We start from the raw sequence: 26,637 nt of genomic DNA on the forward strand, positions 1-26,637 counted from the left end.
GCTAGCGTGACCGACTCCCACACCCTTCTCGCCTGCCCGAGCCTCAGCCAAGGTGCGCCCGTCGTCCTCTCCCTCTCGGATGACGGTCGAGCTGATGAGATCTCGCCCCCTCCCTGCAGACCTCGCACAGCCCTGAGTGCTGCTCTACTGCGACCTGCTACACCCTGCCGGCCCTGTCCGCACCGCTGCGCCCTCGCGCCTGACGGCGGCAGCCGCTCCTCCTCCTCGTCCAGCTGGCGAGCGCCTCCTCAGCGTCCGCGACGGCGGCGTGCCGGACTCTGCAGCCACGTGCGACGCCGAGCTTTCTGCTGCCCTCTCCTGGAAGCTCCCTGGCCCCGACAATCGCGGCCTTGTGGCCGCGCGCCGTCCGCGGACGTTCCAGGTCGCGCCGCTCGCTCCGCCCAGCTTTTGCCTCTGCTTCCTCCCGTTCAACGAGCACGTCGATCCGGCATGTCGTCCTCGCTCGTGCACGAGCCCAAGCACGATCGCCTCACCGCGCTCGACACGCTCGGCGTCGCCACCAACGCCCTGCTCCACGCGCAAGATGCGGCAGCTCGTCGCAGCGCCAGGATGCCCCAGTTGGTCCTCGTCGGTGCGTTCCCTACCAGTCCTCGTCTCATTGTCGACTCGAGTACTGACCCTCAGCTCGAGCAGGTCTTCCCGCAATCATGGCCGCCTACCTCGCCTTCTGCCACGACGAGCCCGAGCGGCAGCTTCCCTCTGGGTGGCTCCTCAGCGACAAGCTTCTCACGACCAAGACGGCGCGAGTCTCGTTCTGGACGGCCAAAGGCGACGACACGAACATCCTGTTCGGCGACCTGGCGGCCGGCGCATGTGGCTGGGACCGAGGCGCGTTTTCCCCTCCTTCGAGGACGAGTGGCCGAGGCCTGACGAGCTCCCTCCTGCAGACAACTACGCTTTTCGCCGGTACCAGCTCGAGATCCCGCCCTCGCACGTGGACGACGACGTCGCAATGTGTGTCCTCGAGCTCGAGCCCAGCCCGTCGGTCGACCTCGTCCACCTGTCGCAGTGGCACACGTTCGCGCCGAGTCAGCTTTGCGCCGAGGGTCACCCTGCGCACATCTTGCACCTGTCGACCGACCTCGAGCGCCTCATGCGGCAGGCCGCCGTCCGCAACATCGTCTACTTGGCCGAGCACCCGACCGTCCTCGTCTTTCACGCGCTGCAGCACATCATGTTCGCGTCGGACCTCTCGGCCACCAAGGTGTCGGACAGCCTGTTCAGCTCGAGCTTCCTCGTGCGGGTCATCTGCAGCTTCGAGCGCGAGAGCGCCGAGCGCGGCGTCAAAGGCCATTTCCTCTCGCCCGAGGCCTGGTACGCCTGTCTCGACGTCCACCGCGCCGACCTCGACACCCTGCGCGAGAAGGTCGACAAGATTGCCTGGTTCGCCCTCGGGCGCAAGCTCGCCGTCGCCGACTCGCGCCTCGACCGGTGGTCGTCCACGGGCTCGGACCGCGCGTTTCAAGAAGGCGCGGCGCAGTACACGTACGCCATGCAGATGCTCGCCGAGCTACTCAAGGTGCGCCCATACGCTCTCTCCCTTTCGTTCTACACGAGCACGCGCCGGACGAACGCCGATCCCGCCGCAGGTCACCGTCGACTTCTTCCGCTCGAGCGACGTCGGGCTGCCGCTGAGCGACATCCACCGAGTGCGTCATCCCCCTCTCGTGCTCTATCTCTCGCAGCAAGACTGACGGTATGCGTTTCAGTTCCCCTTCCTCGACCAGTGTGCCCGCCCAAGGTCGCCTGAGCTCGTCGCCCCGCCCGGACCGCTCAAGAGGTCTCCTCTCCGCCACCGTCGTGTGCGCCCTCCTCCTGTTTTCCCTTCCATCCTCGTCGTCGTTCCCTTACTCTCCTTCCTCCATGAACAGCCCCCTCCGACTACGACGAGCCCGGACCGTGCGGGACACGGGTCGGCGACCGTGTACCACCCTGTGCGCCCTCTCGTCCTCGTTCTCGTCTCGGTCGACGCGGCGCATCTCTGACTCTCTTCGTCTACAGCTGCCTCGTGAAGAAGAGCGCGTGTGGCCGCATCGTTCGACGACGCTGCCGGCGCCGGCGGAGGAGCGGCCTGCTGTGCGTCTTCCTCCTTTCCTCGCCTCGTCCTCCCTCTCTCGCGCCCCTTCGCCTCGTCGCTCACGCAGACATATCGCTCGCAGGCTGTCGCCGCCTCGACCTCGTCGCCAACCGCCAGCGTCCCGGCCTGGCAGCGACCGTTCCGGCTGCGTCGAAAGGCCACGAATTGAGTAGCGGCGAGGGAGCTCGGCTCGAGTTGTATAGACCGCGTCCTCTGCTGTGTGTGTGCGACGGAGAGAGAGCGAGCGGGTTGACTTGCGCCGAGAGTCGCGGTTGACCTCGTCCTCACTCAGTCACCACCTCGCCTCGCTCACTACAACCTGCGCCAGCTCGGCGACACTCGCACCACCTCGCACGATGGGTGTCCAGGGCCTGTGGAAGATCGTCGGCCCTGTCGCGCGGCCCATCACCCTCGAGTCGCTCGAGGACAAGCGGCTCGCTATCGACGCGAGCATCTGGCTGTACCAGTTCCAGATGGCCATGCGCGACCGCAAGACGGGCGACACGCTCCACGGAGCCCACATCAGTGCGTCCTGCGCGCTCCCTCTCCCTCTCTCGTCGTGTCCTCGGGGTCGAGGAGGCGGTGCTGGCCAGATGAAGCGAGCTGACCACGGCTCTCTCGCGCGCAGTGGGCACGTTCAGGCGGGTTCTCAAGCTCCTGTTCCACGGCATCAAGCCCGTCTTTGTCTTTGACGGCGACGCTCCCATGCTCAAGAAGCGCACCATCGTGCGTCCACCCTTCCCCCTCGTCCTCCCTCGCCTCGCCCGCCACAGCTGACCTTGCTGGCCGAGTCCCGCAGGAGAACCGCAAGCGACGCAAGCAGGGTGCCGGGACCGACCTCGCCAAGACGGCGCAGAAGCTCCTGTCGGCGCAGCTTCGCACGGTCGTTGCCGAGCGCGAGTTGAACAAGCGCGTCCCTCGCTTCCCTGCCCTGTCCTCCTCGGGCTCGTCGAGCTGACTATCGCTTTCTACAGGCGCCGCAAGGAGAAGCGCGACGCGGCAGCAGTCGCGGCGGGGCGCGCGGCCATGTTGGACGTCGACACGGGCGAGCAGATCGGCGAGGACGCCGTCTACCTCGAGGACCTCGACAAGCCGGCCTCGCCCCTCAAGCCGGCCCGCAAGGACGTGCTGCGCGACGAGTACGCGCTCCCGCAGATCGAGGGCTCGCTCGCGGCGCGCGCCAAGATGTCGGACCCGCGCATCGCGACCGAGGAGGAGCTGCGCGAGTTCATCGAGGACCTGCGCCCCGAGGACCTCGACATCGAGTCCGACTTCTTCAGCACGCTCCCGACCGAGGTCAAGTACGAGATCCTCGGCGACCTGCGCGTCAAGACCCGCCAGGTCAACCACCGCCGGGTCCAGCAGATGCGCGGCGCGGCCGCCGTCGACTTCTCCAAGGCGCAGATCAGCCACCTCATGGAGCGCAACCAGTACACGCAGAAGCTCCTGAGCGTCACCGACGAGCTCGGCAAGTCGGCCATCGCGATCCCGACCCGTGTCGCCGGCTCGCGCAACCGCGAGTACGTGCTCGTCAAGCAGGACGCGAGCAAGGGCGGCGGCTGGGTCCTCGGCGTCAAGAACCCGGAGCTCCTCAGCACCGAGCCGATCACGATCGACACGACGACCGACGAGAGCGTCGACGAGCACACCGACACGGACGAGTTCGAGGAAGTTGCCGGCCCGAACGAGTGCGTCCCTCTCTCTCTCTCTCTCTTCCGCCGCGCTCGTGCGCCCGTACTGACTTGTCCTTCTCGCAGCGTCAACGCAGGACTGCCGACGCCCGACGTGCAGGCGCGTCGAGCTCTCGCCGAGGAGGCCGTCCGCGCCCGTTTCGCAGCGGCCGCGCCCGTGCCAGTCGTCGACCCGTACCTCGATCAACCCGTCGCGTCCACCTCTCGTGGCACCGGCCTCTTCCAGCACGATGCGCCCGCCGACGACGAGGACGTCATCTTGCAGCGGGCGCTGTACGAGTCGGCGCAGACGGCCGACTCGCACGACCTGCACCGCACCTCGCTCCCGCCGATCGCGTCCACCTCGCGCTCTACAGCCTCCTCGTACCCGCCGCGCCACTATCCGTCAGCGTCGTCCTCCCGCTCGATCAAGGTCACCACCCCCGCCATATCTCAGCCCCCTCCTCTCGCTCGCGACGGCGCCAACGCCAGCGATACGGACGACGACGAGCTCGAGTACGTCTCGCTCCCGACGGCGAGCAGTCGCCCGCCTGTCCACGCGCCACCTTATGCGCCACCTGCGGGACCGCCGACCGCCATGGACACGGACGGCGAGGGGTCCGACGCGTTCGAGGAGGTTGCTGTCGCTCACCCACCCGTCGAGGCCGCCGCACGACAAGCTCCTGCACCTGTACGTCCGACTGCGACCGCCACCGTCACCCTGCCGTCGTCCTCGCCGCGTCTGCCTCCAGCACCTCCTCCACGTCACCACGCGCCGAGCGGCTCCTCTCGCCCAGCCTCGCCCGCTCCCCGGCGGCCCGCCACCCCGCCACCGCCCGCCGCAGCGGCGAGCCGCACCCTGTTCGACAGGCTCCTCCCCTCGGACTCGGACTCGGAGAGCGAGGCCTCGCCCCGCAAGCCGGCACCCGCACGACCCGCCCTTCCCCTCCCTCCTGCACCTTCGCCTGCCGCACGCCCGCCGCAAGGGCGCCTGTCGGTATCGCCGGACCCCTTTGACCGGTACGAGCACGGCGAGGACGAGCACATGGGCGAGGGCGAGGTCCAAGCGCGGGACTTTGCGTCGTCGCCGCCCGTCGAGGTCGAGGTCGACGCTCTCGCCGGCGCGGCATCGGCCGCTCCCCCTCCTGCCGCACGAGCCGCTTCCCCTCGAAGCGCCTCGCCTCCTGCGCCTTCGTCCCGCCCTCGCTCGCCGACGCCGCCGCGCGTCCTCCCGGCGGCCCCTCAGCCGGCTTCGACCCGTCCACCCTCGCCACACCCGCCCGTCGTGCACGAGGCGGACCTCCTCGCCCTCACGCACGTGTCGGCGCCGCTTCCCGCAGCCCCGCGGCCGAGCGCCATCGCCCCGACCCGCGAGCAGGACGACGTCCGTGCGCCGTCGCCCGTCAACATGCCGTCGCCGCTGCCCCTCCTCGAGAAGGCGCGCGAGGCGGTGCAGGCCGAGGAGGCCGACGTCCTTCCCGCGACGGTCGCACAGCTCGGCGCGCCGGCCGGTCCGGCGCTCGAGGCGGGCGAGGCGGACAAGCACATGGTCGAGCCGGCGGCAAGGGCCGAGGGGCAGGGCGAGGGGGCTCAGAAGGGGGCCCAGGACGACGACGAGCTCTTCTTCTCCGACTGGAGCAGGAGCCCCACGCCGCCACCTCGTCGCGAGCAGGACGGCGTCGAGGGCGGGCCGAGCGTCACGGCCGCCGAGCAGGTCGCCGAGGACAGCGCCGAGTGGTACTACGACCTCAACGACGACGAGGAGGCCGAGGCGCTCCAGGTGCTCGAGCGCGAGGAGGAGGCATTCGCCGACGTTATGGCGCAGCTCCGCAACGAGAAGATCGAGAAGATGCGCGCCGAGGCCGAGAAGGACGTCCTCAAGCTGTCGGAGCAGCGCAACGTCGAGATGCGCAACGCCGACGGCGTCACGAGGCAGATGGCCATCGACATCAAGGTGAGCCCGCTCGGTTTCCTCCTCTCCTGCCGCATCCTCAAAGAGCCCCTTCCTGACCCTCGACCCTTTCTCTCCCCGTCCTTCCCTCGCCTCGCCTCGCAGGAGATGCTCATCCTGTTCGGTATCCCGTACGTCGACGCGCCGATGGAGGCCGAGGCCGAGTGCGCGTCGCTCCTCACGCGCGAGCTCGTCGACGGCATCGTCACGGACGACTCGGACGTGTTCCTGTTCGGCGGGTCGCGCATCTACCGCAACATGTTCAACGAGGCCAAGTACGTCGAGTGCTACCTCCTCGCCGACCTCGAGCGCGAGATCGGCCTCGACCGCGACAAGCTCGTCCGCCTGGCGTACCTCCTCGGGAGCGACTACACCGAGGGCCTGCCCGGCGTCGGCCCTGTCGCAGGGCGCGAGCTTCTCGAAGAGTTCCCGGGCAAGCACGGGCTCGAGCGGTTCAGAGACTGGTGGGACCGGGTCCAGAGCGGCAAGGACTCGGAGCAGGAGACCAACACGTCGTGGAAGCGGCGCTTCGTGCGTCCAATCTCCCTCTCTCTCTCTTCTGTCTCTCTGCGCCGGTCCAAGGCCTGTCACTGACCCTGTTCCTTCTCTTGCGCAGAAGAAGGGCCACAAGGAGCTCATCCTCGACAAGGGCTGGCCGCCAAAAGACGTCGTGCGTCCCGATCTTCCTCGTCATCCTTCTCGGCGCGACGACCTACTGACCCATACGCGCCCTTGCGCCCACAGGCCGAGGCGTACTACCGGCCGACCGTCGTCGAGAGTGACGAGCAGTTCTCGTGGAGCGGCGTCGACCTCGACGGCCTGCGCTTGTACGTCCCCTGCCTCCTCTTCTTTCCCTGGCTCGTCGACCAGTTCCTGACGTTCACTCGCCCGGCAGCTACCTCAACCGCTCGCTCGGCTGGGACCAGGTCAAGACGGACTCGCTCCTCTTGCCCCTCATCAAGCGCGACCAGGAGCGCAAAGCCGGCGCGCTCCGCAAGCAGCCCGTCATGACCGACTTGTGCGTCTTGCTCTCCCCTCTCCCCTCCTCCCGCCCACCGGTTTCGATCCTGGACTGACTCGCATCGTGCAGCTTCGACTATACGGCCGGCGACGCACCGTTCTCGCGCAAGAAGCAGCCCAAGTACGCGAGCAAGCGCCTGCAGAACGTCGTCCAGGTGCGTCCAGCCTCGTCCTCCCTCTCAAGCCTCACTCTGGACCCGAGCTGAGCCTCTCTTGCCACGTGTGCAGCAATGGAAGGACAAGTCGCAGCCCAAGGGCAAGGAGAAGGCCGAGGAGGAGGAGCCCGAGGAGGCCGACGGCGGGGAGCAGGTCCAAGCGGCGCCGAAGAAGAAGCGAGCGAGGAAAGGTGCGAGGCGCTCTCTCTTTGCCCTCTCGGTCCCTCCCTAGCACCGACTGACTCTTTGCGTCCTCGACAGCGTCGACGACGACCCGTGCGCCCGCCAAGAAGCGGTCGACGGCCGCGTCTCGCAAGCGCGCCGAGCAGCAGGCGCGCGCCGACCGCGCCGCAGCCAACGGCGGCGAGCTCTCGAGCGACGAGGACCTGCGGTCGGACTGGGAGAAGGACGGCAAGGGCGGAGCGGAGGTGTCGTCGAAGAAGGCGAGGACGCAGCCTGTGAGGGGGAGGAAGGCTCCGAGGAAGATCGCGCCGCCGCCGACGAGCAGCGAGGGCGAGGTCGAGTGACAGATGGTCGTACATAGTCGCAGAGCAGAGCTTGACGCAATCGCAGTACCCTTTCCGTCGTCAGTCTCTCGAGTTTGTGCAGCACCGCCTCGCTCTGAGCGGAGGAGGAGGAGGAGGAGAGCGCAAGCACCGCCCGCGGCTTTTGCGCTGAGTTTGCCCAGCGCAGTCGACGAGCCTTGCTCGTGCACGGTCTAGCTGCGCCGCAAGCCGCACGAGCAGCACCGGCCACAGCGTCCCTCGCCCTGCAACCTCCCGCCCCTTCTTGAATCGTCGTTGTCGTCGCCGTTCCTCGTCGCCGTTCCACCACTTTTCGCCCACAGCCAGCGTCTACCTCATCGAGGACCTGCGCTTCCACCAGCACCCGCCGAGCAGCCTCGTCCACCAGGCGAGCACACCGCCGCCGCCGATCGTTTCCCTCGTCATCTACCAGGCGCCTCGTCGACTCGCCGACCATGGAGCCGCAGCCCGGCCGCCAGCAGCAGCAGATGCAGTACCACCCGCAGTACCTGCACGAGCAGCAGCAGCAGCAGCAGGCCCGCCAGCCGCCGCCGCAGCACCAACACGGTGCCTTCCCCCCTCCTCAGCACGCCCAGCCCCAGCCCCAGCGCCAGTCGAGCTACGGCGTGCCGCCCAGCCCCGTCGCCGACCCTCGCCTGCGCAGTAGCGCCGGCAGCACCGGCTACGGCGGCAGCGCCCCGCTCTCGCCCGTCGACGGGCCCTCCCCGACTCGCGCCTACCCTGGTTCGGCCGCAACCACCGCGACGGCGAGTGCCCGCCAGTCGCCCGCCCCCTCGGGCCACTCGCGCGATGGCTCGTCGGCCCCGACTCGCCCGACGAGCCAGCTCCCCTCGGCGGGCAGCTCTCGGTCGCTCGCGAGCCAGGTCGCCCCTGTCGCCGGCCCAGGCGGCGCCGCACCGCCGCAGACGATTGCGGGCGAGCCGTTGCACGACCTGCAGCGTGCGGCGGCGCTCCTCAAGAGCAGCAAGTTCTACGCCGAGGGCTTCCTCATGAAGAAGGTCGAGGCCAACCCCGAGGGCAAGGTGCGCCTCGTCTCTCTCTCTTGCCGCCCCTCCCAGTGCTCGTCGGGCAACCCAGACTGACGTGCAACTCTCCCCTCCAGGGCACGACCGGCTCCGACGCGCAGTGGGCCAAGTGGTTCGTCCAGCTGAGCGGGTTCGTCATGTCGACCTGGAACGCCGCCGACATGGAGGCCGCCGCTCGCGAGAACCGCACTGTGCGTCCCCCTCGCACGCTCCTCGCCGTCACAGACTCGGTCCTGACCCTGTATGGTGCCGCCCACAGGTCCCGCCGCAGTACCTCAACCTCCAGGACGCCTTCGTCCACCCGATGCCGCCTCATCCTCGAGGCCCCAAGACGCCGACCCAGTTCCAGTTCTGCCTCAACAGCGCCGGCCAGAACCGCATCCTCTTCTGCGCGCCGAGCCTTCAATCCCTGTCGGTGCGTCGCCTCGTCCTTCGCCGGCCTCGAGCACTCGTTCCGGCGACTAACTTACGCCCTCGCCTGCGCGCAGATGTGGATCAACGCCATCCGCCTGTCGTTCTGGGAGCGATCTCGGTGCAACGAGATCTGGACGGGCTCGCTCCTCGGCGTGCGCGAGCCTCGCCCCCTCGGGTGGCAGGGCTACGACGTCGGCCTGCCCGCGCCGCACAGCGCCGGCTCGAGCGCCGACGGCGGCGGGCGCAAGGCGAGCGCCGCGTCCGGTCGGTTCGAGGGCTGGCTCAAGGCCCGCCTGCCCGGCGACACCGAGTGGCGCCGGGTGTGGGTCGTCGTCGTGCGAGGGTCGAGCGTCCCGTCGCGCGCGAGCGTCATCGGCGGCCCGGCCGCGGTGGCGCCCGCCGAGGAGAAGAAGAGCCGCAGGACGAGCCTGTTGAGCTTCGGCAAGAAGGACAAGAAGGCGGACGAGGTCGCCGTCGAGGACCTGCCCGGCGGCGGCGCCGTCAGCACGCTCGCGTTCTACGACCGCAAGCCGGGCAAGAAGGAGCAGCCGCTCTGCGTCGCGCAGCACATCTACTACGGCGCGTCCCCCTCTCTCTCTCTCTCAGCCATTCCGGCGCCGAGCTCACCCGTCCGCCGTCGTCGTTCGCAGCCGCCGCCATCTACCCCGACCACGACGCCCTCCTCGAGAGCTCGACCCTGTTCAAGGTCGAGGGCACGTTCCTCAGCAGCGCCGAGGGCTGGGTCGCGACGGGCTACGGCGTCGGTGGGCGGGCCGAGAAGCAGGGCTACGCCTACATGATGCTCGAGGAGGGCAGCTGCGTCGACATGCTTCACTGGATCGTCGGCGTCGCCGACGCGTTCAAGGTGCGCCCTGCCTCTCTCTCTCTCTCTCTATCCCCCCCTTCTACTCTCCTTTGTCTGCCCGAGCTAACGTCGACGACCCATGCAGCTCTACGGCCGACCGCGCAACTTCTCGTTCGACCCCCGCGACCCGAACTCGCTCTACTTCGCCCTGCCGATCGGGCCGCACCGCGACAGGCAGTTCCTCGACCGCGAGCGTGCGTCCCTCTCTTTCCCTTTCTTCGTGTCGCTCGGTCGTTGGGCGAGAGCCCCGTCATTGACGCCGTCCTCACGCAGTTGTCGACAACCTCAGCATCAACGAGAGCCGCCCTCGAGCGATCCGCGCAACCTTCCACAGTACGCCCTTGTCCTCTTTCGCCTCCTCGAGGGCGCACCTGACGTCCTGCTCTCGCCGCAGACATCCTGTTCGACCGCATGCGCGGCGTGCGCCCGGCCTCGCTCGCCGGCCCGCCGCCTCTTCAAGACGGCCGCAGCGCGCCCTCGTCCGGCGCCGGCACGCCCACCTCGCCTGTCGACCCGAACGACGTGCCTCGGCGGTGGAGCCAGCAGCAGCAGCAGCCGGCGCAGCAGGGCGGCCGCAGCGACAACTCGCCGCAGCTGCCGCCCATCCTGCCGACCATCGGCGAGGGCTCGCTCGTCGACGACCGCCGGTCGCCGCTTGTCGAGCCGCAGGCGCTCACGAGCGATCGCCCGTCGTCGTCGTTCGCGGCCGCGACGCCGATCGAGCCGCAGGGCGTCGACGCGCGCCGCATGAGCCTGCACCGCCAGAGCACGGCCGACCGGCGCATGAGCTCGTACGGCGCGATCGAGGAGGCGCCCGTGTACCAGTCGCCGTCGCCGTCGCAGCAGCAGACGCCGTCGCCGCAGCCGATCCAGGAGCAGTCGGCGCCGGCGCCCGACGAGCAGCAGCGCCAGCAGCAGGCGCAGCCGCCGGCCCAAGCCCAGGCCCAGGCGCAGCCGGCGCACGACTACCTCGGCCTGCGTGGCCCGAGCCACGGCGCGAGCGCCGAGAACGACATGTCGACCTACGCCGCCTCCCTCTCGTCCGACATCGCCTGCGAGCGCACGCCGCCGCCGGCCCCTACCTCGGCACCTCGCCAGCAGCAGCAGCAGCAGTACCAGCAGCAGCAGCAGCCTCGCGACGGCCCGAGCCGTCTCGTCGCCCCGATCGACACGGCCGCCGAGGCCCGTGCGTCGTCGTCGAACGGCTCGACGCCGCTCCACCAGCTGTCGACGGCGGCCGCCATCGAGAACGGGCAGCAGCTGCACACGCCGCACTCGGCGAGCGACCGGTCGCTCAAGACGCACCTGAGCTACGCGCCGCCGGCCCAGTCGACCAACTCGCACGCCGACTACGAGCAGCTCGCCCGCTCGCCCGTCGAGCAGCAGCAGCACCAGCAGCAGCACCTGTCGCCGCTGTACCCGCCCGAGTCGGCGCCGCTGCCCTCGCCTGGTGCGGGCTCGTCGCTCGCCATGGCGAACCCGCCCTCACCCGGCTTGGCGTACCTCGACGCGTCGCCCGCCGCCTCGCCCGTCGCTCAGCAGCACGAGTTCCAGCAGCAGCAGCAGCGTCCGCCTCGTGACGCCGAGCCCTTCTCGGCTCCCGCACCGCCCATCCCGCTCGTCGTGCGCAACGCCGACGAGCCATCGTCGGCGCCGCCTCGCGGCTCGGTCGACGGCGACGCGACTCGCTCGGACGTCTCGGCCAACACGCGCAACAGCCAGGTCCACAACGGCCACGTCGTCGACAGCCCCGAGCACGTCAACCTCGACTCGCCGCGCGACCCGACGTTCGCGACGCAACCGCTGTTCGCGGCCTCGCCTCGGCCTAGCCAGGTCGGCACCGAGCCGGAGCAGCGCACGAGCGAGGCGCAGCCCCAGTTCGTGGACGCGCCGGTCGAGCAGACTCGTCTGCAAGGGTCGCCTCGCCCGGACCTCCAGATCGACACCGAGCAGCGCCGCCGCCAGCAGCAGCAGCAGCAGCAGCAGCAGCAGAAGACGAGCTACGACCTCCCCGAGGAGTACAACATCCACTCGGACCTTCTCGCCGCGCTCGACTACGTCGACAACCCCGAGTCGCCCACGCCGGCGACGCCGCACACCATGTCGTCGGTCGGCCCGTCGCCCGCCATGGCGGCGCGTCCCGCGTTCCACGTCGGCCCGCCAAAGCGTGGCATGTTCGCGCGCGAGGCGTCGCCGAGCGACGAGCACTACGGGTCGGACAGCGTCAACCCGCTCCCGCCCGTCGCCGAGGCGCCCAAGGCCGAGGCGGCTCCCGCACTCGCACCATCTGTACCGCAGCCTGCCCCTGCCAGGGCGCCTGTGTCGGCGACGTCGCCGGCCCAGCAGACGTCGTTCCCGTCGTCGTTCGCCAACAACAAGCGCGAGGAGCGTGCGGCGGCTGCCCAGCTCGCGCAGCAGGCGCAGCAGCAGGCCCTGACGCGGCCGGGCCGGACCCCGGGCGCCAAGCCGGCTAAGAAGAAGGCGTGGGAGGACAGCGACGAGGAGGAGGACGAGGTCGTCGAGGACGACTCGAGCGAGGACGAGGCGCCGCCGGCTCGTGTGCAGCACTCGGCCTCGTCGGGCTCGCTGGCGCCGAGTCCGGCCAACGCGAGCCGGGCCACGTCGCCCATCGGCCCGTCCGCCTCGCGAGAGCGCCACGCCCAGGCGCGGCACCAGTACAACAACTCGCCGCAGCGCACGCCCGGCGTCGACCCGGCCGCACGCCAGTCGTACCTCGACCACGGCCCGGGCTACGCCAACTACCCTGGCGGCAGCGGCAACATGTCTGCGTCGCCGAGCCGGCCCGAGTTTGGCGCCGACGTTCACGGGCAGCAGCAGCAGCACCTCGTCGACGGTCAGCCGACGCGCAAGCCCGCCCTCAACCCGCACGGCCTCCTCGCGACGGGCATCATCGAGAAGGAGGAGCGCTCGGCCCGGGCGCAGGAGAGCGCCGCGCGCGACACGGGCGGCACGCTCGTCAGCCTGCCGCACAAGGCGCCGCCGCCGCAGACGGGCCTCGTCGGCGCCCTCACGTCGCACCAACGCGAGAAGGAGCGCAGCGGCGGCGTCGGGCGTGCGCTCACCGAGCAGCAGCGCGAGCGCAAGCTCGCCGAGCAGCGCCAGAAGCAGCTCGACGAGCTCCAGAAGCAGCAGCTCGCCCTCATGCAGCAGCAGATGCAGATGGCGCAGTTCGGCGCCGGCCCAGGCGCGAGCCCGTACGGCCAGATGGGCCAGATGGGCTCGATGGGCTCGATGCAGTCGCTCGGCGGCTACGGCGGCGGCGGGAGCAACCCGTGGATGATGGGCGCCGGCGGCATGGGCATGATGCCGCCGATGGGCATGGGCGGCGGGTTCGGCGCGTTCCCGCAGATGGGCGGCGGGCAGTCGCACATGGGCGGCTCGCCGCAGCTCCAGCCGCAGCAGACGGGCGAGGGCGTCAACCAGGTGCGTCCGCCTCTCTCCCCCTCTTCTCCTCCCCCTTGTCCTCACCTCCCGCGCCCTGACTCTGACTCTTCTCGTTCTGCGTATCTAGCAGCAGCAGGCGTTCCAGCAGCAGCAGGCCATGATGGCTGCCCAGCACGCCGCTCAGCAAGCCGCTCAGCAAGCCGCCCAGCAGGCCTACCTCGCCGCCATGTCGCAGTTCCAGGGCGCCTCGTCGCCCAACGGCGGCGTCTCGCCTTCGCTCCCGCCCACCTCGTTCGCCTCGATGCCGTCGATGCAGTTCATGCCGTCGCCGTACGGCTACCCGACGTCGCCGTCGATGGGCGGCGGCTTTGGCGGCTTCGCGCCCGGCCATGGCCAGCAGCCCAGCATGTACGCCCCGAGCGGCTTCACGGGCATGAACAACATGCAGGTCCCGGGCGCAGGGGCGGGCGGCGAGGACGCGCCGGCGAGGGCGATGAGCCCGTTGGACCTCAAGGGCGGGCAGCAGCAGCAGCGGCGGGACGCGAGCGAGTAGAGGGAGGAGGGTCGCAGCTATCGTCGGCGTTTTCTGAGTATCTCAAACGTGCAAGGACACTCTCTTAATGTTGCTCGAGCCCATTTCTCGTGCCGAGAGAAGGTCATGCGAGGAGGAGGAGCGACTTGAGAAGGTCGGCTTTCAGCGTGTTCTCGCCGCTTTCTCGTGCAACATGGCTTGCGACAGGCGAGACGCAGCGAAGGCTAGATGTCAGACAGAGACCTTTATGACAGAGGACGCTTCAACCTCGACCGGCCTTCCTCACCGGCGACGTCCCGACAAACTCTGCCTCGTCCTCGTCGATGCGCGCACCCTCCTCCCTGACCTTGATCTTCTCGTAGCTCGTCCGCTTGTGGCGCCTCGTCGGTGCGACGTACGCCGACGGCAGGATAGGTGGGACGGGCTCGCCGTCGCCGCCGTCGACCGCGATTCGGCGTGCCCGGCTGAAGCAATCCTGCGCGTGCTCGCCGCAGCTAAAGACGACGGCGACGGCGAGCGCGAAGCAGACGATGCTGAGCGCGGCGCAGGTGGCGCCGAGGAGCGTCCAGCCGGGGCGAGGTCTGCGAGATTGTCGAGGAGAGGGGCGAAGAGAGGAGGTCAGTGCGCATGAACGAGGACAGGCGGCGAGGCAGGCGGACAGCGCGACACACGTGCACTCTCTCGACGGGAACGAGTCCTCGGGCGAGACGACCATGCCTGGCTCCGAGTACGACACCCTGCCCTCGTCGTCGCGCAGCCGCACGACAAACTCGTCGCCGACTTCTGCGCCGCGCGTGTCCCACGTCGCGACCTCGCCCGGCGCGACGTCGCCCCAGTCGCCGAGGTAGTGCAGGACCTCGTACGCCGACTCGTTGAGCGGGAGAGGGAACCGCAGGACGTCGAGCGAAAGTGGTGCCGCCGACCCGAAGAAGAGGAGCTGGAACTTTTCGCACTCGAACGCCGAGTCGGACTTGTACGCGTAGCCGTTGCGCTCGAACCAGACGCTGAGGAGGTCCTCGCCGTCGAGCGACATCTGGGTCGAGAACGGCGGCGCGTTGTTGCCGGCGGCGACGCCGGCGAGGGTCCAAGCGCTCACGACGAGCGCGGCGATTCGAAGAGGGAGCGCTCGGCGGGTCGGCATGGTGTACCAGCAGACTCGTGTAGAGAGTGCTCGTGCGGAGGAAGAAGAGAGAGAGCGAGAGAAGACGAGATGCAAGCTGGCGCAGCAAGCGGGAGGAGCGGGAGAGAGGGGGCTGGTTGACCTCGTCCCGCTCACGACCAGGACCGGCGCATGCTTCTTGCGTGCTCGTCGGGACGCACCACACATAGAGAAGACTGTGCACACATTGCAAGCCCGCCTCGACGAGAGGCCCCGCCGCTCACAAGTCACAACTCGTCACGCGGGTCCGTGCGCTCGTCGCCCTCCCCTCCAGCTGCACCCTCCTGCTCGCCCTCCTCCGCCTCGTACCGCCTCGCGAACCGAGCACGAAGCCGCTCGTGCGCCTCGCTGCCGAGGATCGCCTCGGGCGGGACGCGCACCGTGCGCTTCTCCTTGCTGAAGCCCTCGAGGTACTTGTGCAACCCGGGGTGCATCGGCGGCGCAGGCTTGGCGGCGCGCTCGGCGTCAGACGAGGGAGGGTTGGTCGCACGGCGGATGACGTCGAGGAGGGAGGCGATAGGGTCGGGCGCGGCGGCGGCGGGAGGAGCGGCGTCGCCGGGCGGTGCGGGCGGGCGCTGCTCGTTGGCGGGGTGAGCGTGCGCACGAAGCGCCTCGGCGAGTGTATCGTGCATCTGTGCGGGTTGAGCGGGTCAGGAAAGGCCGCGAGAGAGCGAGATCGAGGGGAAGAGGGTGGACGCACGAGCTTGGCGAGGTTCTCGAGCGACTCCTCGGTCGTCTTCTCCCGCCCCACCGGCGCATCGTCGTCGCTGTGACGATCGTCCTTCTCGACGCCGTCAGACCCGTCCTCGCCGTCGGCACCGCCGATCGCCGCCTGGACCATGTCGGCAAAGAGCTGCTTCTTGAGGTCGCTGTCGACAAAGACGTCCTCGCCGAGGTCGCTCACGATCGACTCGATCTCGCCGCTGTCTGGGTCGTACACGAGCGTGAGGGTGCCCTCGGTGTCGAGGAGCTCGTCGAGGGTCGTCTGCAGGTCGACGCGCGGGACGTCGTGCTCGAGGTCGAGGTCGTCGTCGTCGACGGCGCCGGCTGCTGTCGAAGCATGGTGCGGCGGTTGATCGACAGGTACTGGCGAGACGGGCGCAGGCGCGACAGCTGCCGGCGCCGGCTGCTCGGGAAGCTGCTCTTGCAGACGCCGGACGACAGGCTGGCACTCGATCGTCGCGGCGGGCTCTTGGTTTTTGTCGTGGCCCTCGAGGAAGAGCGGGTCGCCGCACAGGCGAGGTGTATGGACGAGCATGACGTAGCGGCAGACTGTGGGTAAGACGCGAGGTCAGGGCTGTAACGCTCGAGGAGGTTTAGCGAGAAGGGGGACGCACTTGACGTCTCGCGGATGTGGGCGATGCGGTCGATCGTCTGCGTGTTGCAGTGGTACTGCGAAGCAGGTCGAGAGGGTCAGGACGAGCGCGAAAGAGGAAGAGAGGGAAGAGAGAAGGGGGCGCACCTGCACCTCGACCTCGCGCGGCAAGCCCGTCTTGTCACAGATGGTCCCGCTGTCCCAGACCTGCGACAGGTAGCGGCCGCCCTCGTCCCAGCCGAGGCCGTCGCCGCCGCCGAGCGTGGTCGGCACCTGGAGCTCGACCGAATGCCGGCCCGAGCCGTACTTGGGCTCGGGGCTGAAAGACGGCTCGGGCATCATGCCGAGCGTGTAGGCGTCGGCGTCCGGGTCCTCCTTGGGCCCGTTGGTGCCCGGGACGCGCATGTCGTAGGCGTGGAACTGGCGGATCTCGTTGCCGTAGCTGTGCGAGGCGAGGGTTAGCGGTGGACCGACGGGGCGAGGCGAGGGAGAGAGAGAGGGGGGCGCACCAGAAGCTGTAGGTGAACCAGCCCTCGCGAAGATAGAGGCAGCCCTGGCGCATGGGCTCGAGGAGGGCGAGGCCGTGCTGGACGCCGCGCTCGCGCTCTCGTGCGCGGACGAGGGCGTCGTGGTCGGCGCGAGCACCGGCCTGCTTCTTGGTCTCGCCGGTTGCGGCGGGGACGGTGCAGAGGAAGGCTTGGCCGCTCGGGGTGCGGAGGAGGTGGCGCTTGAGCGGGTACGGGTGCGAGGAGGCCTGCGTGCGGCGGCGGCGATGTGGGGAGGAGGGGGAGGAGGCGAGGTCAGCTCTCAGCGCCTGGGCGGCGGGACTGGGAGGGGGGAGTGCAGGTGGCGCACCTCGACGTCTTGAGCAAGCAGGTCGGCGATAGTGTCGTTGAGGATGCCGTGCTCCGCGAGGGAGACAGCGTAGGCCGGGAGGGCCTCGAGGTCTCTCGGCGAGTGCGACGACAGGGCGAGGGTCTGGCGCACGATGGCGAGGGCTAGCAGGAGCCTGGCCGTGCCGAGCATGGTGGCGGGCGGCGTATGTACAGAGAGAGCCAGCAGCTGCTCGTCGCGTGTCGGGGCTCGCCGTCCTCTCGCTCGCGCCAACTCGCTCGACTGGGTCCAAGCTGTCTTTGGGCGACTCGGTCGTGCTCGCTTGCCCTGCCCGGTTTTGCAGCTGCGCCCCGCGGGCCGTGCAGCCGCAGATCCCTCATCTTGGTCCTCCTCCTGTCCTCCTTCTGCTGCCTGCACTCGGCCGACGGGCCCTCCCACGCTCGCGGACGAGCCCAGACTCGGCCTGCTCAAGCTTGAGCCGTGCCGGCGGTGTCCGCGCTCCTGTCCGCCTCATTTCCGCACTGCTTCTCGGACCATCCGCGGACGACGCTCGTCGAGAAGCTACGGTCAGACCGACGACGCGGCGCTTTCAGCTAGCTTCAACCTCCAAGCTGCGGTCTGCCCGTCGCAGCATGCCGCGCACATCCTCTCGTGACCTCTCGTTTCCCCTGGTCGTCGTCCTCACGCCCTCGCGCGCTCACTTCTCGCGTCTCTGCAGGGCCTTCCTCTTCGCACGCCGACCACGATGTGCCCGCAGCTCGACACGGTCGGCACGACGATGCTCCCGACGGCCACCCGTCGAGCGAGGACGGCGACTTCTCGCCTCGCACGCGCGCGCTGCGGGAACATTTCGCCGAGCAGGGCTACAGGGGCCACGAGGCGGGACGGTGGGACGCGAGCGACAGCTCGGAGGACGAGCGTCGACGAGCGAGATGGGCAGGAGGCTCGGTGCGTGCGACGAACGGAGAGACTGTCGGGAGGAACCGTGCGTCCCCTCTCCCTTGACCTTCCCTCCCTCCTCGCTTCAAGCCGAGCTGACTCTTTTCCATACACCGTCGACAGGGCGCCCTCCTGCTACCGCAGGGCAGCAACGCCTCGCCCAGCTCCGGTTCCGCAGGCGCGATGCCATGGTCGGCGACCAAGGTGAGCCGTCCTCGCCTCCTCGCGCTCGACACGACGACCCTCGCGACCTCGCCTTCCTGCCGAGCGACGCGGTCGAGATGGAGGAGCCTCTCCCGCCGTACGAACGCGGCTCTCGTGCAACGACGCCGACCTCGCCGTGCCCGTCCTACGCGTCGGACGTCCCGCCGTACTCGCCGGGCTCGGGCAGGTGGGCGCACAGGCAGGTCGCCCGCTCAAACTCTTCACTGAGCGACCGGGGCTCGGACGAGCGTCCCGGCTTTGGCGAGGCGACAGGGAGCCCTCGGGCGAGGAGGAACGGTGCGTCCAACTCTCTCCCTTCGCGTCCGAGTTTGCGCCCGTACTCAAGCTCCTCTGCGCCCGCAGATACGTCGCAGCGGTCACTCTCTCGCCTTGTCGTGACTCGTCGCGCTCTCTCGAGCCCTTTCGCGCCTGCAGCGAGGTGGTGAGAGGACGTTTGTCGGCAGCTTGACCAGGATCTGAAATGACCTCTCTTCTTTCGCGATAGCTGAGAGGCGAGAGGTCGAGCATGCAGGCGTGTGCTCGCCCTCAGAGCGAGGTAAGCTCGCTCGAAAAGCTGTCAGCCGGGCTTCCAGAGTCCGCTCGGACCCTCGCCATGACGCAGAAAAGCGCCGACTTTCGCAGCTCTCCTCGCGACGTCTCTCGCCTCTCGCACCAGAGTTGTCGTGCTACGCTGTATTGCGCGCCGAATCACTCCTCCTCGGGCTTCTGCAAGTCGCTCATGCGGGTTCCGGCCACCTCGAGCCCGACGAGCTCGAGCTTGTCGATGCGCGACACGTCCTCGCCGCCCTGGTTGTCGACGACAAAGACCTGCACAAAGGGCGTAGAGAGAGAGAGGTCAGGCCGTCGTCGACAGGAAAGGGAGAGAAGAGGGAGACGCACACTCAGGTGGGTGACGCTCTGGAAGCGCACAAAGCGCAGCTCGACCGACTTGTTGCCCTTGGCCTGCTCCTCGTCGAGGACGACCTCCTGCGCCGGCTCGGCCGACGTGTCAAAGTCGGTCGACGGCGCGTTGACAAAGAGGCGGACCGTCTTGGGGGCGTGGGCGAGGTGAGAGGGGAGGGTCGTGAAGCGGAGGGCGCGGAGCTTGATCGCCTGTTGCAGCTGCACGCTCGAGGAGAGAGAGTCAGTTTCAGGACCCTGTCCGGCTCGACTCGCTGACCGGGGCGAGAGGATCGACAGAGCGACGGACCGGGATCTGGAGCAGGAGCTGCTCGTCGGCGTCCGACTCGAGCCACTTGTCGCCGCCGCCGCGCAGCAAGCCCTTGAGCGTGTGCTCCGCCGACTCGTTCAAGCAGTGCACCTGGCTCTGGTCGACCTGCGAGTTGAGCGAGGTCTGCGGGATGAGAGAGTCAGTTCGAGGAACTCGTCTGCGGAGGAGAAGGGACGAGGGAGGGGGGGCGGGACGCACGAAGCCCTCGAGGCCCTTCTCCTGCGGCGCCTGCGGTCCACTCGACGACGCCGATGCGCTAGTCGGCGCGTGCTTCTTGACGAGCTGCATGAGCCCGGCCGGGTTGGCGCCCTTCATCTGCTCGAGATGGTCGGTCAACTCGGTGGTGGGAGGTAGGGAGTAGAGGAGAGAGAGAGCGAGCGCACCTCATCCACCTTGTTCGAGCCCTTGAGCACCACAAAGGTCGGCATGGCGCTGACCGAGAAGCGCTGAGCGACGGCCGGCACCTGGTCGACGTCGACCTTGAGGAACTGGACCGCCGGAAACTGGGACGCCAGGCGCTGATAGACGGGCGCGATCGCCTTGCACGGACCACACCATCTGCGCGCCAGGCAGCAGGCCTTAGTTTCCAGTGAGGTTGGGAGGGGGCGGTCATGATGATGATGAGGAGGATTCGAGCGGCTTACACGGCGTGGAAGTCGATGATGGACACGCGCGACGCGTCCGAGGTGAGCGAGTCGAGCTGTGCGGCAGAACTGACGACCGTGATGGACATGGCGAGCGAAGTGAGTGAGGAAGGGAGGAGTGCGCAGTGCACCGCCTTGCGACAGAGGTCGAGGTGGGGGCGACGCCAGAGCTCGCCTCGCTCGCTGGACAGGGCTTTCTGTCGCTCGCTTTGGACCGCTGGGTAGCATAGATAAAGGCTCACGTTGCACGCAAGTAGAGAAACAACAACACGCCGTCGCCCCTCGCCCCCTCAGGCTGCCCTCGTCTTCTCTACCTCGTCCGACCGCCCCGCCCTCACGCGTTCGCCACGAGCAGCACGACGCACGTCGTAAAGATGAGCACGGTGACCCCCACGAGCGCAGCATCGGTCGACCTGCCGGCGTAGACGAACGCGCGGCGGTGCTCGTACCCGGACGAGGTGCTGTAGAAGGTAAACGTCCCGGCTGCGAGCGTGACGAGGCATGCGACGAAGAAGAGGACGCCGAGCTGCGAGTGTCGGTACGAGTGGACGACGCGTATGTCGGCGTCAAGGTCGCAGGAGACAGAGGCAGGGGAGGGTAGGCGAGGAACGACGGCGCGAGGAGAAGGGAGGGGGCAGAGGGGAGGACGGAAGTCAGCTTGGTGCTCGGCAGGACAGGAGGCGGCGGCAGGGACTTACAGGGGTCTGCGCGTATCGCTCAAACTGCGGCATCGACACCTGCTCGCCGAACTGGAACCGTATGAGCAACGACGCGGACACGAGCGCGAGGATTGTCGCCGTCTTGATCATGGAGAGAAAGTTGCGCTCGCGAGCTGCGCGCACTTGGAGAGAGTCAGGGTCATGCTCGCCGATAGACTAGAGCGCGAGGGCGGACCGCAGTAGTCGCGAGCTGCGTGCGACGAGAGGTGGGGGTGAGCCGGCGGTGGAGGAGGGGGAGAAGGACGCGGACGAGAGTCACGAGTGGTGCGCACCTGTCGAGCCATTGTTGGGCACCAGCACGCTGCCCCACAGCTTCTGCGCCGGTTCTCTCGCGCGTTCAGGGTCGAGGCGGTCGGCGGCGGACGACGGGAAGCTTGGCGGCGCCGCAGCGTGGTGGGCGGCCGGCTGGTCCTGCGCCGGAGCTGACATGGCGCCAGGCAGCCTTGCGATGCACGCGCAGCAGAGGCACGGCGACGAGGAGCGCTGGTGCGGAGCGAGACGAGGGGCTCCTCCTCCTCCTCGCTTTCGAACGACGCAGACTGTGACAGAGGCGACGCGGGCGAGTTGCATTCGGGAACGGCTTTTGTACATCTTCAAGAGTCTACTGCAGCTCGAGCAACGCCCGCAGAGCCAACTTTGCCCGCTCGACTCCCTCCTCCCCGAGCGCCTCGAGCCAAATCCCTCTCGCCTCGGCGTCGCCCGCCTTGTCCGCCTTGGCCACCTCGAGCCCGACATCGCCCGCCTCGAGCTCGCGCTCGCTGAAGTGCGCGCCGGCCGCCCGCAGCGCCTTGACGATGGCGAGCGCGTCGGGACCGCGGTGACGGGCGGCGTAGAAGAGGGGCGAGCGGCCGTTGGCGTCGCGCAAGTGGACCGACGCGCCCGAGGCGAGGAGGAGCTCGACGTTGGGGAGGACGCCGGCGAGAGTGGCGAGATGTAGAGGGGTCTGGAAGGTGGTCGAGGCCGGCTCGTTGAGGAGCGAGGGGAGCGCGAGCGACGACAGGCTCGCCGACGTGCTCGAGGCGGTCGGCGGCGAGGCGGCCGAGGCGAGGAGCGACTGCAGGAGCTCGCCCGGCTTGGTGGCGGCCTGGGCGAGGAGGTGCGGCAGGACGGCGGCTCGGAGCGTCTCCTCGTCGGCGAGCGTCGACGGCCACGACGCCGAGAACTCTTGCGGGAGCACCGGCGCGTCGCTCGCCTCGTACGCCGCCGACGAGGCTCGTCGAGGACGCTGCGGCGAGGGGGCGCACTCGACGAGCTGCGAGAAGAGGGTGCGTAGGCGAGTCTCGGGGTTTGCCGGATTCGAGTACGTCGGGACCGGCGCGAGCGGCGTGAGCTCGCCTCGAAGAGGCTGGGCGATGAGCGCGCGCACTTGCGCAGGCGACAGGTCGGGCTTGGACAGGAGGTACGACAGCTTGGCGAGGGCGCACTCGGTCGTCATGTCGGCGCCGGGGACGACGCCGGCCGCCGCGAGCGCTCGCCCGGTCGCGTAGATGGCGGCGACGGCGCCCTTGGCGCACTGCGTCACGTTGACGATGACGACACCACGCTCGGTCGCCTCGCGGAAGGCGGCGAGCAGCTCGGGACGCTTGGGCGCGTTGCCGGCGCCGTACGACTCGAGGACGACGCCGCGAACGCTCTCATGGCTAACGTACTAAGCTCTCATGTTTCACGTACTAAGCTCTCATGTTTGAACAATAAAATTAATATAAATCAGCGAGTCAGTCCATGTACGAGGGGAGAGAGAAGGGCGAGGACAGCGACGCACCGACGTCCGAGCAGAGCTGCTTGTGCGCGTGGAAAGGGCGAGGTCCAGGACGAAGCACTTGGGGCCAGGCGACCTCTGCGAGCGAGCGAGAAAGAGTGTAAGTCCTGCGCGAACTCGCTCGCCGAGAGGGAGGGAGAGAGGCTCGAGCGCACCGATGTCGATGCCGACCGTGGCGAGCGCCGGCAAGTTGGCGCTCTGGAACGCGTGAAAGTCCTCGGACGACGCCTTGATGGTGCGGTTGCCTCGGTAGGCGGCATTGTCGAACACGAGAACGACCTCGGGAATCGAGTAGTGCCCGGCGATGGCGAGCGAGGCGAGGAGGTTGTCGGTCGCGTCGGTGAAGAGCTGGCTGAGCGGGATCTGCGCGCCCGTGAGGATGACGGTCTTGCTGCGGTATAGATACAGAGTCAGGTTCGGAGCTCGAGAGGGCGACAGTCGAGGTCTGAGCGCACCCGAGGTCTTCCTGCGAGGCGCTTCGAGAGCGAGTCAGTGAGGGCGCTCGACGAGGGCGCGACGAGGACGAGAAAAAGGCGACGGACCAAGAGGAACGACAGTGCCGACGCGGTAAAGGCGAGCGTGTCGGTGCCGTGCAGGACGAGGAAGCCGTCCCAGGCCGTGTAGTTGCGCTCGATGTCCTCGGCGATGCGGATCCAGTCGGCCGGCTCAATCTCGCTCGAGTCGATCAGGTGCTCGTACTCCCACACGACGTAGCGCACGCGCTTGCCCTGGGCGAAGCGGGGCGTCACGAGCGACGGCAGGTAGGCCGGGCCCGTCGACGTCTCGACGCGCAGGTCGTCCTCGGCCGGGAGCGGGGCGAGGGCGGGCGTGGACGCGCCGCTGTCGGACCGCGATGCCGACCATTGCGCGAACGCTCTGACGGACGAGCTGTTGGCGAAGACCGAGGTGGATGCCGGATCGTGGAACCTGCGGACGAGCGCCGCGCCGAGCGAGAACGAGGGGGTCAATGCGCGGATCGAGGGAGCGAGGGCGCCTCGCCGCGAAACAGGCTCCTCAACGAACCTTGCCTGCGAGCGAAGGCTGTCGGAACCATCACGGCCGGATGGAGGATGGCGAGCCGGACGAGGAGAACAAAGTGATCGAGGAAGGGCGAGAGGGAGGGGGAAATCGGCCGAGGTCAGGAATGCGGTTCTCCGCCAACGGTCCTCCGACTCGCACGCACAGCTCTGCGCTCGCTCTCGCGAGGGCTTGGGCCGGCGTACGACCGGGATAGAGACGAGGAGAGAGGAGGAGAACTGTGGACGCACTTGCTCGCGAGGAAGCCCGGGTGCGGCGCGTACCCTCCCTTCTCCGTCTTGAGCATGCCTATCGTGCCGCTGTGCGAGGCGCATGGACGCCGAGGAGGACGGCAGATCGAGAGGGAGCGGGGTACCGGCGCCGGAAGAGGGAGGAGGGAGCAAGACGGTCAGGACTGCAAGGGCTCCGGTGGACGACGAAGCGGGCACAATGGACGCGGACGCACCCAGTGTAGAGCACGAGCACCCGTGCCTCGGTCTCCTCGGCCATGCTCGCTCTCATGTTTCACGTACTAAGCTCTCATGTTTAACGTACTAAGCTCTCATGTTTAACGAACTAAACCCTCATGGCGTGTGGGCGCGCCAAGCGGGTGTAGTGCCGTGCGGGCGAGTAGCAGGCGTAGCTCGCGAGCGGTAGAGCGGCAGGCGAGAGCTGTGGACAGAGCGAGGCCAGCACTGTGACGACGACGACGACGACGACGAAGCTCTCTTGCTCGCTCTCCTCCCGCCCGCTCAACTCGCTCCTGAACTGCCCAGGCGCAGCTCGATGGCTACGAGCAGCCGACAGGCCCTTGCCTTGGTCCATGCGACCTCTCCCCCGCGCTCGCCCAGCAGATCGACCGCGGCCTGGCTCCCTCCTCAATCTCCGCCGGTCGTCCGGGGGGCGGCCACCGCTCCCGAGCACCCCCTGGCCAGCGCTCGCTGGGGCGCAGGCTGCCACGCACGGCTGCGATGCACCTGTAACGCTCCTCGATGGACCGCAGCAGCGCGAGCGTCCTCACGCTGCCGCAAGCGGCCGCAAGCTTCGGCCGACCACCCCGGCGAAGGAGCCGGTCGTTCCCAGGCGGCTCAGCCAAGGGTTGCTCGGCTCCGCTTGCGCGTGGCATGGTGCTGCAGTTCACAGTGATCGAATCGATCGGTGCTGCACCTCCGTCCCAACGCGGCCGTCACATCTTTCGGGGCTCGTCCGCTCGTCCGGCCGCTTTCCCAGGCTCGCGCTTCTATCGCCCTCGCGCTCGTCCTCGCCGTCTCTCTCTCTCTCTCTCCTCCTTCATCCTTCATTCCTGCTCGCCGTCCTCCCTCTTTTCCGTCCTTCCCAAGCCCCCACTCTTCGACCCCGTACCTCCTCCCCTCACCTCGAGCCGACCATCATCACCATGCGCTCCGTCCTCGCCCTCGCCTCGCTCGTCTCGCTCTCGTCGGTCGCCCTCGCCCAGACCGGCTACGGTCGCTTCCCGTGCAACATCTTCAACGGCGACGGCACGCTTTCGGCCGGTGCGTCCCCTGCCTCTTTCCTCCCCCTCTCGTCGAGCCCTCTCGAGCTGACGAACCCTGTCCTTCGTCCCGCTACAGACCCCAACCAGTGCCTCGACAGTCAGCTCATCCCTCCCGGCAGCGCCGACGACTCTGGCTTCCAGGGTGACGGCGCGACCCCGACCAACCCGGAGTGTGTCGCCTACGGCCCGAACGCCGGCTTCTTCTGCGGCATTGCCGGCGCCGCGTGCACGACCGACGACAACTGCGACAACGGCGTCTGCTCGGGCGGTGTCTGGTGCGTCGCTGCTCCCCCTCATCTCGCTCGATGTCGACGGGCGCGCACTGACCCTCGTTCCTCCTCACGCACGCAGCTCGGGCGGCCCCGGCACCGACTGCGACGCCGACTCGAGCTGTAGCGGATTCCTCTACTGTTCCGACCCTAGTGGCGAGAACATCCTCGGCACCTGCGGCGGCGACGGGACGTTCTGCAACGACCCGAGCACCGGCAACCCCGACGGCACCGCCGCCGAGAACTTCGACACCTACAACCAGTACTGCGCGAGCGGCTTCTGCTCGATCAACGACGGCGGCGTCTGCTCCAACTTCGTCACCCAGGTCGACGGCGACTGCTCGTTCGACCCCGAGTTTGTGCGTCCCCTCCCCAGTCACCTTGGTCTTTGTCGCGACGAGAGCGCGCTAACCACTCTTTCCTCTCCTCGACAGGCCTGCACGGTCGACTCGGACACCGGCGCCGCCCTCACCTGCGACGCGACGTCGCTCACGTGCCAGCTCGCGCCGCAGCCGACCGGCGCTCGCGCCCGCGCTCGCCGTGCTCGCGTCAACGGTGCCGCCCTCTTCAAGCGCCGTGCGTGCCCGCTCTCGCACACCGCCTGCGCCATCTCGGGCGCCAAGGGCTTCGAGTGCGTCGACACCCTGTCCAACCTCGAGCAGTGTACGTCCTCCCCTCTCTCTTTCTCTTTCGCGACCGGCCATCTCGGGCGAACAGCAGCTGATCGCTCCTTGTCCATCCTCGCAGGCGGTGCTTGCGCGACCGAGGGCGGCGTCGACTGCACCTCGCTCCCGGGCGTCGAGTCGGTCGGCTGCATGGCCGGTGTCTGTGCGTCTCGCTCTCGCTCTCCCTTGCCAAGTCGTCGGCGGTGACCTGACTCTCTTCCCTCCCGCTCTGCAGGCGAGATCTGGTCGTGCGCCGACGGCTACTCGTTCGACTCGGCCTCGTCGGCCTGCGTCGCGACCCTCGCCTAGATCCCTCCCCTCTCCCTCCTTTAGACACTACTACAGCACTCGCCTTCCTCGCCCTCGTTCTCTCTCCTCTCGTCCCTCGTCTCGTACTCGGCAGTATGCTCTCTGTGCCCGTCGTCGGTCTTGGCCCTGGTCGCCCTCGTCACCCTCCTTGTTTCTCTTTCCTCCCTTTCTCTCCTCGATGTAGCTATTGGCCCCCTTCGTTCACGCTCTACCCCTACACGTACGAACCGAACACGAACCTTGCGAACTCTGCAGCGTTTCTAGATCGTCGGTGAGGCGAGAGCTCAAAACTTGAGAAGGTCGATCAGGAAGACGAGGTCCGAACTCGCCGTCGTTCGACGACGAGCCTGTTCGGCGTGGTTGTGCACAGCGAAAGC

At 68.5% G+C, this 26,637-nt stretch overlaps 10 protein-coding genes across 10 annotated transcripts; 5 read left to right on the plus strand and 5 right to left on the minus strand.

Moving 5' to 3' along the window:
- Positions 1-2,454: 2,454 nt before the first annotated feature.
- On the plus strand, positions 2,455-3,301 carry RHOBADRAFT_1962 (uncharacterized protein; the record flags this gene model as incomplete). The annotated part of the gene is made up of 4 exons (XM_018412540.1): positions 2,455-2,623; positions 2,727-2,824; positions 2,898-2,981; positions 3,089-3,301. Coding segments are annotated over 4 exons (564 nt in total), but the record flags the coding sequence as incomplete, so codon positions are not given.
- A 2,526-nt stretch (positions 3,302-5,827) lies between these two features.
- Positions 5,828-6,945, plus strand: RHOBADRAFT_13003 (uncharacterized protein; the record flags this gene model as incomplete). The annotated part of the gene is made up of 5 exons (XM_018412118.1): positions 5,828-6,280; positions 6,336-6,389; positions 6,464-6,546; positions 6,615-6,737; positions 6,810-6,945. The coding sequence occupies 5 exons, from the start codon at positions 5,828-5,830 to the stop codon at positions 6,943-6,945; spliced, it is 849 nt and encodes a 282-aa protein (XP_018272582.1).
- A 5,744-nt stretch (positions 6,946-12,689) lies between these two features.
- Positions 12,690-13,782, plus strand: RHOBADRAFT_66224 (uncharacterized protein; the record flags this gene model as incomplete). The annotated part of the gene is made up of 2 exons (XM_018418898.1): positions 12,690-13,187; positions 13,276-13,782. Coding segments are annotated over 2 exons (992 nt in total), but the record flags the coding sequence as incomplete, so codon positions are not given.
- A 160-nt stretch (positions 13,783-13,942) lies between these two features.
- RHOBADRAFT_42878 (uncharacterized protein) lies at positions 13,943-14,821 on the minus strand (the record flags this gene model as incomplete). Its single annotated transcript, XM_018414128.1, has 2 exons — positions 13,943-14,261; positions 14,352-14,821. 2 exons carry the CDS (start codon positions 14,819-14,821, stop codon positions 13,943-13,945), a joined length of 789 nt encoding a protein of 262 aa, XP_018272584.1.
- A 181-nt stretch (positions 14,822-15,002) lies between these two features.
- On the minus strand, positions 15,003-17,180 carry RHOBADRAFT_52530 (uncharacterized protein; the record flags this gene model as incomplete). The annotated part of the gene is made up of 6 exons (XM_018416384.1): positions 15,003-15,471; positions 15,540-16,111; positions 16,177-16,231; positions 16,302-16,596; positions 16,664-16,908; positions 17,010-17,180. 6 exons carry the CDS (start codon positions 17,178-17,180, stop codon positions 15,067-15,069), a joined length of 1,743 nt encoding a protein of 580 aa, XP_018272585.1. The 3' UTR covers positions 15,003-15,066.
- A 440-nt stretch (positions 17,181-17,620) lies between these two features.
- Positions 17,621-18,530, plus strand: RHOBADRAFT_42880 (uncharacterized protein; the record flags this gene model as incomplete). The annotated part of the gene is made up of 4 exons (XM_018414129.1): positions 17,621-17,639; positions 17,707-17,973; positions 18,051-18,334; positions 18,495-18,530. The coding sequence occupies 4 exons, from the start codon at positions 17,621-17,623 to the stop codon at positions 18,528-18,530; spliced, it is 606 nt and encodes a 201-aa protein (XP_018272586.1).
- Positions 18,531-18,809: 279 nt separating this feature from the next.
- Positions 18,810-20,098, minus strand: RHOBADRAFT_35174 (uncharacterized protein; the record flags this gene model as incomplete). Its single annotated transcript, XM_018413258.1, has 6 exons — positions 18,810-18,959; positions 19,032-19,253; positions 19,342-19,485; positions 19,561-19,677; positions 19,746-19,920; positions 20,007-20,098. The coding sequence occupies 6 exons, from the start codon at positions 20,093-20,095 to the stop codon at positions 18,840-18,842; spliced, it is 867 nt and encodes a 288-aa protein (XP_018272587.1). The 3' UTR covers positions 18,810-18,839.
- Positions 20,099-20,340: 242 nt separating this feature from the next.
- RHOBADRAFT_42882 (uncharacterized protein) lies at positions 20,341-21,154 on the minus strand (the record flags this gene model as incomplete). The annotated part of the gene is made up of 4 exons (XM_018414130.1): positions 20,341-20,532; positions 20,705-20,838; positions 20,901-20,915; positions 20,998-21,154. 4 exons carry the CDS (start codon positions 21,152-21,154, stop codon positions 20,341-20,343), a joined length of 498 nt encoding a protein of 165 aa, XP_018272588.1.
- An 895-nt stretch (positions 21,155-22,049) lies between these two features.
- RHOBADRAFT_13284 (uncharacterized protein) lies at positions 22,050-24,011 on the minus strand (the record flags this gene model as incomplete). The annotated part of the gene is made up of 9 exons (XM_018412136.1): positions 22,050-22,356; positions 22,454-22,562; positions 22,640-22,875; positions 22,940-22,950; positions 23,027-23,206; positions 23,273-23,411; positions 23,508-23,525; positions 23,753-23,821; positions 23,968-24,011. Coding segments are annotated over 9 exons (1,113 nt in total), but the record flags the coding sequence as incomplete, so codon positions are not given.
- An 886-nt stretch (positions 24,012-24,897) lies between these two features.
- Positions 24,898-26,525, plus strand: RHOBADRAFT_52534 (uncharacterized protein; the record flags this gene model as incomplete). Its single annotated transcript, XM_018416385.1, has 6 exons — positions 24,898-25,015; positions 25,094-25,292; positions 25,369-25,645; positions 25,721-25,949; positions 26,034-26,114; positions 26,187-26,525. 6 exons carry the CDS (start codon positions 24,898-24,900, stop codon positions 26,258-26,260), a joined length of 978 nt encoding a protein of 325 aa, XP_018272590.1. The 3' UTR covers positions 26,261-26,525.
- Between the last annotated feature and the right edge of the window lie 112 nt (positions 26,526-26,637).

This window comes from Rhodotorula graminis (genome assembly GCF_001329695.1).
Source record: "Rhodotorula graminis WP1 unplaced genomic scaffold RHOBAscaffold_4, whole genome shotgun sequence".
Lineage (NCBI taxonomy): Eukaryota > Fungi > Basidiomycota > Microbotryomycetes > Sporidiobolales > Sporidiobolaceae > Rhodotorula > Rhodotorula graminis.